Source organism: Glycine soja, chromosome 15 (genome assembly GCF_004193775.1).
Source record: "Glycine soja cultivar W05 chromosome 15, ASM419377v2, whole genome shotgun sequence".
Lineage (NCBI taxonomy): Eukaryota > Viridiplantae > Streptophyta > Magnoliopsida > Fabales > Fabaceae > Glycine > Glycine soja.
In genome coordinates this window covers 48,530,109-48,546,631 of record NC_041016.1, presented here as the reverse complement: position 1 = coordinate 48,546,631, position 16,523 = coordinate 48,530,109, and the positions used below count along the sequence as shown (strand labels likewise).

General features: G+C 32.6%; 1 protein-coding gene and 1 long non-coding RNA gene across 2 annotated transcripts; one reads left to right on the top strand and one right to left on the bottom strand.

The window, feature by feature from the left end:
• Nucleotides 1-24: 24 nt before the first annotated feature.
• On the top strand, nt 25-1,864 carry LOC114385671. Its single transcript, XR_003660988.1, has 2 exons — nt 25-239; nt 1,434-1,864. It is a non-coding gene; the product is annotated as an uncharacterized LOC114385671 (long non-coding RNA).
• Nucleotides 1,865-12,460: 10,596 nt separating this feature from the next.
• On the bottom strand, nt 12,461-14,795 carry LOC114386583 (pentatricopeptide repeat-containing protein At1g79080, chloroplastic-like). Its single transcript, XM_028346604.1, has one exon. It carries the CDS (start codon nt 14,472-14,474, stop codon nt 12,759-12,761), a length of 1,716 nt encoding a protein of 571 aa, XP_028202405.1. The 5' UTR covers nt 14,475-14,795; the 3' UTR covers nt 12,461-12,758.
• Nucleotides 14,796-16,523: the final 1,728 nt, after the last annotated feature.

Sequence of the window (16,523 nt, the reverse complement as noted above, 5' to 3'; positions counted from 1 at the left end):
AATATGTTTTTTTTTTTTTTTTCTCATTTTGCCTCAAATATTGTTTTTAATATTACAATTTTGCCCCCCCCATGACCCGACCCGACCCGTAAAAGGGGTTAGGGTTTCGCGTTTTCCACTATAAATACCGAAACAAGGGCTTTGTCTCCACACGTTCACATTCAGGAATCGTTTTCTTCAGAAATTTGCCATCGTTGAGAGAAGCGTGAGAGCCTTAGTCGTTCAAGATGAGAGCTAAGGTTAAACGCTTTTCCTTTGATTATTCATCTTTCTTCCTTTATCGCCTTTTTTTTTTTGTTTTTGTTGATTTTCTTTTGTGTTTGTAGAATCGCATTTTTATTTGATTTTACTTTACCTGTTTCGAACTTTTCAGGATCCGAGTATAATTGTGAATTAGTCTACTCGATTGTTTAATGTTTGATTTTTTTTCTTTTCAATATTGATATTGCGTCGGAGAAATGGTTTTCTGAATTGCTGATGTATTGGGTGTAAATGAGACTGCTATGATCTTTGCAGTTTGTTTGTTGTTTTGGATTTGAAGGAATTTGATGCACTCTATGATTTGGGTGTTGGAAGAAAGTGAATTGTCATAATTCATCTAATTTGAAATTGGTTAGATTAGTTTTTGATGTGATGTGATTGGATTTTTTTCACAGATAGGTAGTGTTGTTCCCTGTGGAACCCAATTTTTCCTTGTGCTGCCATTATTGGATGTCAGTGGTAGTGTTTGATTTCATAAGGATCAAATTGTAGGTTAATCAAACATCATTGAATGCCATGGTCTGTCTTGTGAATTTGGTATTTATGCATTTGAAGTCATATGTACCTCATTGTTTTATACTATGTTTGGTTCAAAACAGGGGAAGGGAAGGGAGGGGAGTGATTACCTTTGTCAACACATTCCAATACTACAAATCACTTCTTTTGTCCCTCTAAATCCCCCAGTATTGGAGGGTGATGAAAATGGAAGTGCATGAATTTTAGCCCTCTCTTTTTCCTTTCCTTCTTCATATCTTTGAACCAATCCATGAAAATTTTAAAAATTCTTCCTTTCTTTACCCTCCCTCCCACTTCACTTCACTCTTAACAAATCACTGTGAAGGAAAGTTGAGGATTTGGCATTGTGGAGATTAATAAAGGACGGGTTTGGCTCCTCTAAATCAATGGCTTATATCATCATTTTCCCCCTAAATCGAGTTACTCTAAAGGAGCTAAATCCTAAAGATGGGTGCTGCATTTATGTCAAATATAGTTTAGTCATGTGTGACTTTTGAGTAGGGAAGTTGTGGTATTAGTTAGTGTGTAAAGTGCTAGTATTAAAATTTCATATCATTTTGTGCATGATCTTTTTGTCCTTTAACTATTGTTTGTCACAAGGTTCTGTTTTTCCTTTTTCTACAAGACAAGACTAACACAATGTTGCTATGTATCAGTGGAAGAAGAAGCGCATGAGGAGGTTGAAGAGGAAGCGCCGAAAGATGAGACAAAGATCTAAGTAGGTGCTTGAGCAGGAGTTGAGATGAGCTTTCCATCTGCTACCAGCCTCATGACATTTTAGGCTGTTATGGCTCTTATGATCTTGAGGTCTAGTCGCTAGGGGAGCTTCACTCTTGACTTAGTTTGCTTTACTGGTCCTGGTCCTGGTCCAAGACTATTGAGTGTGGGTTAAGTTGTGATGTTTAGCGTTTTGTGGTATCTAATTATGTACTCGTTTTTATACTTTTTGGTTGAATAGCTATATATTAGTATCGAGACTTCCATGAAAATTTGATCCTGTTGTATGCTTGAAGTGACCTCTAATCCTTAGCTCATATATAATGCTATGTATATTATCACAACTATTTTCATCAACAATTTTTTATCATATTTTCACATAGTTAACGATCTAGCCTGGGGCCTCTGTCTTATTTTTGTTGAGCCTAATCATTTTAAATTAGATAATATCAATGCTATTTTCATTAATAAATAGTGTAATGGAAGTAAAATTGATTTTGCCTACAACCAAATAGATAATTATTTCCTGTGTAGATTTGGTGTTAGAATCGTGCTGTGAATAGAATTGAGTTTGAAACAAATAAAAAAAATTTGTTGACTTGTGTTTTTCTATTGAAGTTTTACTGATATTTTAATGGTAAAAGTAGAACAAAAGGGTCATGAAATAAAAAGAGACTAATGTAATTTTGGTCTCTATTGTACATTTGGCCAAATAGAAAACATCTGGTCTAATTTTGCGATTTTAGTTTTCTTATAAGACAGATTAGTTCGCAAGTTCTGTACAATTTGGGATTTGGTTCTTTTTTAAACAAATGCTTTCCATTTGAAGAATCAATATCGTGGATTTTATAAAACTAAAGGATTAAAATTTTTATTTTAAATTTTAAAATAGAGGAATTATAATTCTAGATTTTGAAAAACATAAAAAAATAAAATTACATATTTTAAAAAATAGAAAGATCATTATTAAAAATTTTAAAAAATATGAGCAGCAAAATATTGAATTCTACAACTCAAGCGAGAGCTACACATTAACATCAATACACCAAGAAAATTTCTTTACAATAACATCAATACACGGGGAAGTTTTTTTATGATCATAGTTGGACACAACCAGGAAAATGTTTATACCCTCTTTAAGAAATATATATGACTAGAGGATAAAAAAAGTTTGACAACAGGCAGAAAAAAAAAAAGAAAGAAAGAGTCTGATAAAGCCTCTTAAGTATGTTTCGATGGGATTAATTGATGAGTGCGATATTTAGATTTTTTTATTTAAAAAGCAATGGAATCTATAGAAATTTATATATTTTTAAATATCTTAAGATATTTTATAAGTGATAAAAAAATTTAAATTAAATACCAACAAATTTTATTATACATTTTTTAAATCTGTATTGATTACAAAGTAATAAGACTTATTTTTATTATTTAAAAATCTGAATGTATATCACAATATTTTTTTATGGAAAAAATCTTTTAAATTTTAATTTGAATACATATATCCTTATCTAATGTTATTTAGACTATTTTTATTTATATTTATTATATTAAAGTAATAAGAAAATTTATTAACATTATAAAAGTTTATTTTTTTACCTAATACAATTCACATAATTTTTTATTTTCTATTATAATAAGAATCAATAAATTAAAAAGTCTTTTTATCCTTTAAATGCTTTCATTGAAAATTTAAAACATCTTTTGTACTTAATATACTATTATTGTTTTCTTACTAAGTTTCAAGTAAAAACATATTTAATGTCAAACACAACCGATGATTGGACACGTGAAGATACTGATTTAACCATGATTATTACATAAACATACAATTTAGTAATTTATATTAGTCATTCAATCATTTATTTTCAAAACAGTGAAGAAAAAGAAAAGTAAACCTCTTACACAAATTGAAAGCTCGTTGAATCAAGTATATTGTGAGTTTTGCTTTAGTTTACGTTGATGATTCTGCACGCTATATATCTTGTTAAGCAAGCCTTTTTAGCATATCATTTAATTCGCTTCTGTATCTTTTTAACTTATTTTTTCTGTTTTTTTCTTCTAAATTTGTTCCTTGTCTAATTTATGAAATTACCATACACTAAGTACACTAAGTATAGACTTGTTCCTTTCTGGACAGTAATGTGATTGGTAAAATATTTGAAAGCTTTTGAAGGATTTCACTATTTGCTTCTTTGTGACCAATTTAACTTGTAAATATGATAGTCTGCAACCAAAAAAATCCACCATTCATTGAAACACATTAAACTTGAGCTAGTATGAACATAAAATACTCAAAATCAATACTAAATAGAAAAAATAAACAAAAAATGAAAACAAAAATCTGGATTTTGTAGAGTAACACCCTCCCCTAAGGACACCAGCCTAGGCACATGCCCTAAACAAGGGATGTTGATTCACATCCTCAAATCATATGCAATGGCTTTACCATTATTTGAAGCTGAGACAATGAAATTTTGATCAACAAACACAGAAAGAGATTGAATGGTATCAGAGTGCATCATGTAATATTTTACACATTTACCAGAATGGATATCCCATAAATAATCTCACATTTCCATCCCCACATCCAATAGTTACAACCTTGCACCAAGTCATGCCTGTGACACCCTCTATCCCACACACACATATACTAATAATAAAAGGAATAAAAATGTGAAATTAATTAATAGTTTTTAAAAACATTTAAATAAAAGTATTTCAAAAGGGTAAAAGGCTTACATTCACTTTAATATTGCCCAATAAAACTTATAAAAATACATATTTGGCTCGGAGTAAGATCGTCAAAGTTTACAAAAGAAATTTTGTTAAGTGAGTAAGGTAAAATAAAATAAAATAACATCATACAATTAAAATAAAAATTTATCCGTAATGTCAGATTCTATCAGAGCATTGTGTCTCAACGTCCTCTAGCACGAGGTTCTTTAAAGTTATCTCCTCCCACGAACACAAGGTTCGAAATCATCACAGAATCCAAACACAAATAGCATACAGGGAGTGAGTGATCACATTTCTAAAAAAATACAAATAAACAAAGACGTAATCCAAATAAATTATATAAGTATTTATAACATAGCTCAACTTAATACAACTCACATCACTTCATCACTTTATCATTTAAAATTCATTTTTCAATCACTAATCACATTACACGTGAATCACACACTTGGGTCAAGACGTAATAACACTTATCAATTTCATAATAAATAATTAGCACGTGTTATACAACAATTATACTAAGACTCAAACCTATATGCAATGTGATACCATGTCAGTGAAAAATCACCCTAGGGCGCTTAGGAGTACATAACAAGACACACCACACAATGGGTATGTCAGGTCACTCTCACTAAGTAAAATAATAAGGTAATCAGTTAGGGTCACTCTATTTTGCGAGAATGCTCCAACCATATGGGATCAACATAGGCTTAAAGGAACATTCAAACTGACTGTCTTTATCCCCATGGCCAAGACTCCGAAGAATCTGTTAGGGTCTCACCTTCCTAATTCAGATCCAACCCCTAAAACAATTTTTGCACGCAGACACTGCTCATGAATTATACAATACCCACGACCTCACACTCGTATTTCAAACACGTTCAACATATTGCACTACAATTTAACACTGGTTCCTAACTAGGGATCCTACACTTTTTCTTTAACATTGTGCACAAATATTTTTCTCAAAGTAAATACTGGTTGGGTTATTGTATAATTCACAACTCACAACACAAGTATTGTCACATCAAGTGTTAACCACATACTTATTCACAACCAAATCTCATGCCCATAATTTAACATTTCATAATGTCACAATCCACCATCACATGTTTACATGTATCTCACAAATTAACAAATGTTCAACTTTGCACTTACACTCAATCTCAATAACAATATTATAATCTCAAAATAACATGTTATCCCACAATTCATCACATATTCAATTCATCACTTATACAAAATTTCAATCACAATTTCATGATCTCAATATAACTATTTATCACACTAATCTTATCCAAAACACAAACAAATTATATAAAAATACTTCTCACAACACGAGGAGTAAAATTCCTGAAACAATTTCACATAATCATATATGAAGAATTACAATACAATAAACATTTCAAAATAAACCTCAATTTGATCTTATAAGGACCCCTACACATGTTCATTTATCTAACTCTTAAAACAATTTTTGCACGCAAACACTGCTCATGAATTATACAATACTCACGACCTCATACTCGTGTTTCAAATACGTTTAACACATTGCGCTACAATTTAACACTGGTTTCTAACTAGGAATCATACACTTTCTCTTTAACACTGTGCATAAACACTTTTCTCAAGGTAAACACTAGTTGAGTTATTGTATAATTCACAGTTCACAGCATAAGTATTGTCATATCTAGTGTTAACCACATACTTATTCACAATCAAATCTCATGTCTACAATTTAACATCTCATAATGTCACAATCCACCATCACATGTTTACGTGTATCTCATAAATTAACACATTTAACTTTGCACTTATACTCAATCTCAATAACAATGTTATAACCTCAAAGCAACATGTTATTTCATAATTCATCACATATTTAATTTATCACTTATACACAATTTCAATCACAATTTTACAATCCCAATATAATTATTTATCATGCTAAATCTTATCCAAAACACAAACAAATCATACAAAAATGTTTCTCACAACACGGGAAGTAAAATCCCTCAAACAGTTCACATAATCATACAGAAAGAATGACAATATAATAAGCATCCCAAAATAAATTTCAATTTGATCCCCTAAGGATTTTTACACATGTTCATTCTAACCCGAATTGCGATAAACTCATCTTTTACCGCTAAGCGGGCTCATGTGTGTAGTCCAGAAATGATAATGGCGTATCTAGCAGTTCCCTAAGATTCCTCAAACTTTTCCTATGTTTGCACTGTTAGGGTTTCCAAACGTTAAAGAGAAGGAGAAGAGATTGTAGCCTCCATTTTACTGTCGACATGTGAGACTAATTGCTCTTTTCAAAAACATTATTTCACAAATCCCAACAGTGGGAATGTGAGAAAATGGATTCTGAAGCAGGTGTCCAAATTTCATAATGATCCAACGGCTTATGAGTCCAGAATAGTAGTTTTACTTAGACAGGTTTTGGGTGTCTGCGGGAAAAGGAAAATCTCAGTGCGAGGAACATTTCTTCCACCACAAACATTATCTTAAAAATCCCAACGGTGGGTATGTGCGGAATAAGTTCCAAACCTCGTGTTCAAAATTCTCGACGGTCCAATGGTTAATAAGTCCAGGATCGTCGTTTTACTAAAATAGGTGGGAGTGTATGTGGGAAAAAGAGAGAATTTTGGGAGGAGGATAAGGAAAAATGAAATTGAGAGGAAGAGGAAGCGTAGAAACTATCGTCAGTATGAAAATTGACCTAGCATGTCTCTATTTATAAATAGGGTACTCTCAACCTATTATTTACTCTATTTTTCTTTATTTATTATTTTACAAACAAATACTCTCAAATATCCTTTTTATCCCCAATACTACCATTAAATGAGTTAAATGATCAACCCAATTCTTGCTATACACCAAGATATCATAAAAAAAATAGAAACTTCCTTAGATAAGGCTATAAGATAGAATTCATAGCACATTGAAAAGTAGAAAGATCATTGGTTAATCCAAAAGGCATTACTACTAACTCATAATGCCCTTGATGGGTTTTTAAAGCTATTTTCGGTATGTCATTCTGAAACATCCTAATCTAATGGTACCCAACTTTTAAATAAATCTTTTAAAAAATACTTAGCTACGTTTAGTTTATCTAACAACTTCTCTATAATTGGAATTGGAAATTTTTCGGGTATTGTAAATTTAATCAAAGCTCTGTAGTCTATGCAAAATCTCCAGCTACCAACTTTCTTTTTTACTAGTATCATAGGATGAGAATAGGGACTGTTGCTAGGCCTTGTAATTCTAGCATTCAACATATCTATTACTTGTTTTTCTATCTCATTTTTTTTTTTTTGTAAATAGGGGTATTTATAAGGCTTGACATTTACTGGATCCACTTCAGCTTTGATTGGAATGCGGTGGTCCACCATTCTGTTAAGAGGCAATCCTTTTGGCTTAAAGAAAACTTGAGCAAATTCATCCAGAATTGACTTTAATTGTTATTGCTCCCCTCTCTAACATATCACACTGGACTTGATTCAGCCTCATTGACTCAGCTAGCTCAGATTCCATCACCCAGAACATTGAGAAAGCCTTTATCTCTGTCATCTTCATCCAAGCCTGAGGAGATATCAAAGTTTTGGACAACCTCGGATCCCCTCTTATTTTCTTAACCTTTTCTTGTTGCATGAACTTCATTGTGAGAGTTTTCTAATTCACCTTAACCTCTCCCAAAGTTGTCAACCATGCAAATCCTAACTCAAATAGGAAGAAATCCTCCCTTAATTCACACTCTCCCAATTGCACAGCCAAACCTTTGCAGCACCCTTAGGTCCTTTTTCCTATTTGCATCCCATAATCTGACTCCATAAGACTTTGTTGGCTCCACATGCAATCCCAACATTTGTACTAACCTTATGGAGATAAAATTGTGGCTTGCACCATTATCTATCAGATTCATTGTACCTCTATTCCTTTGCCCTTTTGAGCTATTATCCCCTTGCCTACTTGTAGAATTCATTGATCCCACCATGCTTCCTTCGAAACCCCTTTTATTCTGATATCGATTTTGTTGTGATTGATTTGAGCCACCAACCGATGTGCCTTTGAAACCCCTCTTACACTAAAAAATACCCCAATATTTGCTCCTCCAAAGTCGAAGCTGCTTGAGCCACAAACAACTTAGAATCTTGAACATAATCCTTAACACTTCCTTTCTGCCTTAAGGCTGTCAGTCTCTCATACATGGTGTCGTGCCTATTGCCACCATACCTCCTTAACAACGTTGTCGTGAATTCCTCCCAAACCCTGTTCTTGGCACTTTTCCGCCAGTACTGGTATCAATGTACAACATTGTTGTCCATGCTGATGAACGCCAACCTCACTTTTTTTGTGGGTTTGACTTGTTGGACCTCAAAGAATTTTTCAGCCCATGCTATCCACTCGAGAGGGTCGCTTCCCTCAAACCATGGCAATTCCACCTTTTTTGCCCATTTACGAGGTGCCCCCTCCAACTCTAGCTCATGGGCTTCCGCCTTAGTTTCCCCTTCCATCGATTTCTTTCCACTATGGTCGCCTTCCTCAATAATGCCTTGCTTCTCCATCAACTTTTTTAGCATCGCCTTCATGCCATCGATGCCATCCACACTCTTCTTGATTTCAATAATGTGATTCCCATGTTCGTTGGTAGTCTTCTTCAGGATTTCAATTGAGGATTCCAGCGCAGCAATTCTAGCCTCATTTTGATCCATGGCAAGTCAGACCAATTGTTAGGAATCCTCTACTAGAGAAAGTATTAACTGGGTGGTAAGAAAGAGATTAAGAGAGTGTTTGGATACAAGAAAAAAAGGAATGTTCTTCTTGTTTATTGATATGCAGAATTACAAAGGTAAAACATAGAAGCCCTTCTCTCTCTCACAAGGACACTTCCTTGTTTAACAAACAAGCTCCATGCTAACTCTAACTAACTTCCCTAACCAAATTAACTGCCTCTAACAGTATTATCTAATCTAACAACATTTTGTTAGATCTATTGAGTTTTGTTCCTCCTCCTATACACTAATAAAGGTCTAGGTTCAGTTTGAGACTGTCCTTGATCCTTTTTCCTGACAGACACTAAAGTTAAATTTATATACACGATTGTCCTTGCACAACACGATTTCCTCCTCCACCTTCACTTGGATGCCACCTGAGCCACTGAAGGTTGTCATGCAACTGATTGAGTTAAGTGCTTGAAGCAGAGAAGGCAAGAAAAATAGCAATCAATCTCACCACAATGTCCCCTTCAGGACCAGGACCTTCCAATGTACCTTTCATATTTCCATAAACATCCCAGACCTTAACATTGCTTGCCATCATAGCTTCCTGGTGCAAGAAACTCTCCGTCATAGCTGAAAGCTAAACTAGGAATAGAATCCTTCATGACCTGCACAGAATTAATAACAAACTCTTATTCTTATATAGCTGAGGATTTGGAAAGTGTACTATAGGAGAGGCAAGAGAGTGCTGGAACAAGTTATTTAAACAATATAAACATACACTTACTTTCTCTTTTGTCTCACTTCCATCACATTTTTCTTCATATTTCTTTCTTTCTTTCCCAACACATTTATCACTTTTTCTTTCCCATCTTTTCCTTTTCTTTTTCCTTTTTCTTTCTATGTATCTCTTTCTTTCCTCCACCCCAAAATAGGATAAAGGTTAACAATTTTCCTTACTTAAATGAGGTGACATTCTGTTAAGATGCTAGTAGAGAAAATTTATTATATAATTTGGTACCACACATGTCAATAGTTTCAATCAATTTTCATGTAACAAGTTGAATTTTTCAATTTACAAAAAATTAATAAAATTCGACTATAGATCACATAATATATCTTCCTAAAAAGATATAATATTTTTTGTTTATATAAAAGAGACAAGTATTTGCATTATAAAATAATGATAACAGACAGAAATTTACAAATCTTAATTGTTAATTTGGATTTAAACTTCAAATCTTAAATAGTTTATACCAAAAATGTTATCAATGGTGAATGACGGAACATGACAGAAAGCTGAAATTTCACCATATAAACATGCTATCGTGTCTTATGGCAATCTTCCAAAGAAATCCTTTGTCCTCACCACCCTCTGCTGCCACCAATGTTGCATCTATTGGGTTGCATGCAACTGTGTATTATGGCTCTGTAGAAGAATTTTGTTCCCTGGAAGTACCTGGCATACATATTATACATAGCTTCAAAATTAGAAAAAAGGAACAGAAAAAAAAAACAAAAAAAAAACAACCAGACAATTTAACCCTTGATGTAATATCCAATTACTTAAAAACCTTGGATATTATATGAACTTAATTATCAGTAAAAAATATGGGTAGCATAAAAATCGAAATCTTACCAGCATGAAGTTTGAATACTCGCATAGAACCATCATCAAACACCTCTGAAATTATTAATATAACATGTAGAAAATCTTTACATGCATATACTATTTTCTCTCTTTTAAAAAATTGTGAATTGTGTGCAAATGTAACTATGGCTGCAACATGAAGGTTTATGAGATCTTTATGAGTGCATTGTGGCCACAATCATATTGTATATATCAGTCACATTTGTTTCTAATTTTCTATAAGTGCAATTTATAATCTTAGTTTTCATGTAGAAAATTCATATATACCATCATGTGCGGGTTCAGAATCATCATCGGATGCATCAGGAAGTTCTTCATTATCCGAGGGAACTTCGTACACGATGTCTTCGTCGACAATGAAAAATTCACCATCGTTTTAAAGAATTGGATCACCAGAGAAATTCATTGTATTTGCTCAATTATCAAATTATCAACGTACTGTTTTTTAAATTTCTAAAACCTGCGGGACAAAGTAGGAGGTAGAAAAATTACTGAATTTTAATTTCTAAAGGCTTATTATATACTTCGTCCAACCAAATTTTCTACCTAAACTGAAAATGCAAAAGCTCGTGAATGAGCAAAATAGTTAATGAAAAAAGTAACTGGGACATGCAATGCATGCAAATAGAATAAAACAACGTGATCATAAATTCATAATTCATAACACAGTGGGAGAAGGGAAAAAAAAATGAATGAAAAGTTTAACTAGAAATCTAACTTGGAAGAGACAGAAACCTCTCCAAGAAACTAGGACTTGAATTGCATTAATATATAGAGGAAGGACTTGAATTGAACCCAGTGGTTACAGGGAAATTAGGGTGTAATTCAATTAAAATCGCACAATCTTATTTGGATCAGATTATTGGATCCTTGGACCTCAAATTATCAACCAATTAAAAGAATGTTTTTATCAATTCAAATTTACCTTTAAACGTAATAATTTATATATCAAAAAATAATTCTACATATATCACAAATTTTAATTATATGAAATAAATAGTACCCTCAACACATTATAATACATTCCCAAATTCACATTCTCATGAACAATTGTTTGGTGGTTGACATAACACACTCATAACATATATTTATATTATTAATTTATTTAGTTTTTTGTTAAGAAAAACATTATATTGATGAAAATAAGTCTAACAGTCGTAAACTTGTGTTTTCCCTCAAGTCGATAATACGTAGTCAGGCTTGAAGAGTCGACGCCCTCATAGATATTTTAAAAGATACTTTACATAATAGATTGATATCTAACCTACCCAACTGTACAAATTAATAAATATCAGTTGAAAGTGCCAAAGAGGAGCATAGTGTCAATTCATAATTCGCCTTAACCAAACTTAAAGTTCAAAATGATTTTTTTTTATCCGCAAGAATTAGAAATTAAAAAACAAGTAAATATTAAGATATTTATAATAACTAACAAGTAAATATTAAGAGATTTATAATAACTCTCGCACTCTATTCATCTAAGTGAACTAAACCCTCTTCATTCATTCCGATTAATGTTTAGAAAATGAGCACAAGAAAGTGGTTCATTATGTGCCTATTTACTCAATTAAGACGCCAAAAGGGGAAATTAATTTAAAATGATAGGCATTCACAACTGAGTGTCATTCGAAGTCACCGTGAGGTCTATGTTACATATAAATAACATTACATCATCTCAGAAGCGCTTAAGATATTTCAAAAGCACTAGGAAATAATAGAAAGTAGGGGATAGTAACCTGCTGAGATTTTAGCATTTATAGTTGCAGTAAATGACATGTTTTAACTGCAGAGGGTAAGTGCATATATTCACAAGGCAATCAGACCATGGAAAGAAATTTGTAACCAAGAAACAAATCAACAAATGGACAATACAAAATCATTAAAAGAACTCAATTCTCCAAAATGGGGTTAAATATAAAGCATGGGAGAGAATTTAGTCAGCATTAATTTATATGCTTGAACCTTTTCATTAATCATTTCTAAACATTACATTCAACCAAAATTCCAAGCATTTGGGAACATTTTGTTTTACCTGACTAATCAACGTCTAAAGGCAATCAAGCTGAGAAAACTCCATTCATATATGAAGGCATTCATATACCTCTACTTACTTTCTGTTGTATACTATGGGAGTATATGTCACTTCACTACCCTGTTGCTACTAATTCCTTGATGTCGTATTGCATACAAAGTCTTTCAACAGTACTTTGGCTCAGAACCTTTTTCAGATATAACTCTTTCATCAGGTCAGCCGCTATATCTGTCTCCTCTTCAAAAGCAAGCCCTTCCACAAGAATGGTATAGGTATTCTCATTAGGCACACATCCTTTGTTAACCATCATCAGAAATATCTCTATTGATAAGTCTGTTCTCTGAGCTTTGCAAAAACCAAGTATAAGTGCGTTGTAGTTATCAATATCGGGTCTGTGGTCATTTTCTTCCAAAATCCTGAATATGTTAAGAGCTTCATCTAGCATTCCCTCTCTACACATTCCTCTAATCAGAGATGAATAAGTGTAAGAATCTGGAGTGAATCCATACTTTATCATTTCATATAACATCTGAAAGGCTGGATATGTGTTCCCTTTCCTACACAGGCTTGCTATCAAATTCTTGTAAAAATCATGCATAGGGAAGTTTTGTTTACTACCCAAGCTTTGGATTATAAAGAAAGCCTCCTGCACCTTACCTTGCTCACACAGCATTGCGATAGCACTGTACGTTCCTTCATTAGGATGACAGCGTCGGTGAATCATTTGGTCTAGACACTGGAGAACAAGATCCACCTTCCCTTCATTGCAGAGGCGGGCAATGATTGGATTGTAGCTAGTAGCACTCGCTTTGAACCCACTCCTCGTCATTTCATCTAAAACCTTGAAAGCTTGTTCTGTTCTTCCATGAAGTGAAAGCGAAGTAATCAATATGTTGTAAGTGACCACTGAGGGAGGCTGGTCCTCTTTATCCATCTCCGCCAGAAGCTCATTCGCTTCCTCCCACCGCCCTTCATAGCACAAACTCCTCAGCAAAATGTTGAAACTCACAACACTAGGACTGAACCCTTTCGCAGGCAATTCCCTGAAAAGCTTAATAGCTTCTTCAGTTCTCCCTTCCTTGCACAACCCGGTTAACAACACATTGTAACTAACCAAATTAGGCTCCCCACCCTTGGCAATTATATCATCCAAAAGCTCCATGGCCTCATCCACCCCCCTCTCCTTATATGCCGCTTCGAGAAGGAACGAATACGTGAATGCATTTGGGACGAGCCCCTTCTTCGTCAACCTATCCAAAAGCTGCAAGCTCTGGTTCAAGTTCCCATGCATGCAAAGCCCTTTAACAAGAGTGTTATAGGTAACAGTATTAGTTGGAAAGCCATGCCCCTCCATCTTCTCAACCAACTGAATTGCATACCCAACATTGCCCCTCTTGCACAGAAAATTGACCAAGTGTGTGTAAGAGGCTGCATCAGGTATAATACCTGAACCAACCATCATCTCCATCACCCTAACAGCTTTCCTAGCTTTGTTGAATTTACAAAGATCATACAAAAGCTGAGTCGCTTGATTCACCTCAGGCTTTTGGCCCTTACCCACCAAATACTCCAAATGCAGAAATGCATCATAGATCCTCAGCTCTTTACCCTTTTGGTCATTCCTCCCAATCCTCCAATTGGGGAGATTAAAAATGGTATCTTTGGGGGAAATGGCAATCTGGGTCGATGCCGAAACCCTAGAAAAACCCTTGTGGAGGGTAAAAGTGTGGAGATTTGGAACCTGGGAGTGCAAGAAACCGCCACAAGTGGGTCTTTTTGTTTTGTGAGATAAATTTGCGGCTGGTGACACAGTATTCAGCAGTGAAGCCATGATTGAAGAAGGCAATAGTGAATAGTGGTAGTGAATGAATCCTAGTTAGTCAAGTTTTGCATGTAGAACAAAAATCAAGAAACATTATGGGATGGTTCTAGTTGGCAATGTTGCAACTAGTTTGACGGTGATGATAACACTGGAGATTGATCACTCACGAGAATTAATAAGTGAGTGAGAATGCAGAGAGAGTGTGAGAGAGAGAGGTACCAGTGAGGAATATTGAAGTAGGGATTTGAATTCAGCAGCGTCAGCTTCGTTCCGACCACAACTACGTTTTTTCTGTGTTATCCTAAACCCAAATAATGGTTGCGTTATTATCAGTTTTCACATTTTACCTAAAGTTCCTTTTTCATTAATGTTTCTTTTTGGAAGAGAAGAAAGTTGAAGGAAAAAAAAATAGAGATATAAAAAAATATAATAGTCTTTTTCCTTTGTTTAATCGGACAGAGAGTAAGAACAAAGACTGATTTTATGAGAAAAAAGTTTTAACTTTTTACATTTTATTTTTTATTCAATTTAAATTTAATTTTTTTTTCTTTTTTTTTCTTATTTTCTTTCTTCTCTATCAAACGAACTAGTTTAAAAGTTTAATATTTTATTTACGAAACCAATATATAAATGTTCAGATTACATGTTAGTTGTTGGAAGAAAAAAAAATTATAAACTGAGAATATAAAAAGTTAAGATTTTGTCCATCATTCTTATGATATTGGTTAAGAAATTAAAAAAATATTTTTGTAAATTATAAGAAAATATAAAAAAGTTTATGAATAATCCAATTTTTTGTCTCCCAATAAAAATGTTTTTACATTAAATTCTTTAACCAATATCTTTAAGACACTTATTAACATTTGTCAAAGTTTTATATAATTATCCAATCACAATTACTTTGTATGATAAATTATTAATTTTTAAAACAATTAACTTTAAGTAAGTCAAATGGTCATTTGTGATTGAATGATAGTATAAACATGTATTATATTGTTTATTTTCTTTTATTTTATTAAATTGATTTAATTTATATGATAGTATATATATATATATATATATAACTTTAACAATTATTACATCATTTTATAACTTTCAATTGAATAATATTTTCATAAAACTCGTAATTGGATTGAAAGTTTGTTTATTTGATTACCTTCAAATTATAAAAATGATATAATAATTATCAAAGTTACATAGATTAATTTGATCTCTTATTTATATATATATATATATATATATATATATATATATATATATATATAAGAAGGTTTGATTTCATGGAATGATGTCACATGGCAATCCCATTCATTCTTTTCAATTAAATGCAATCAATCTCATTTTTATTTGTTTTATTCTTATCAATATCAAAATCATGCATAATAATTACTAAATTGTCTAAAAAAATGATTGAATTAAAAAAATTATGTTTTGTATGATTTTATGATTTGAATATTAAACATAATAATACAAACATATATTTTAATTCAAACTAATTTATAGTGGTAATTTTTACAAGTCAATTTTTATGATCATAACATTCAAAATTAAAACTACAAGCATATATTATGATTCCTTTTGGATAATACTAATATATATTTTTAATACATAATTAACAAAATTATGATCCATAAGATATCTATGATTTTAACATTTCAAACTAATAATAATAATAATAGATAAAGGAGAAATTCCTTTTGTTAACCGCTTTCTAGTTAGTGTAATTTTAAAATACTTATGCCCTTAATTATTAAAAAAATACACAAATTCAAGGAAGTTACACAATTGGTTTTAAATTATAACTTAATGCCCACTCTTTTTAAAATCACATTACAAAATGTTAAATTGATATTACAAAAATGTAATGTTCATTCTTCTTCTTTTCTGTATCATTCCCCCAATCGGAGTAATGGAAATATTTTTTCATTCAACTCCCGAAATGTTCTTGCCTCTTCACCATTTCCTCTTTCCAATTATGATATATACTTTTATCTCCCATTCATATTGTTACCATTTTTCCGTTCTCAACATCCAATTATTCTCATCCATGATGGATCG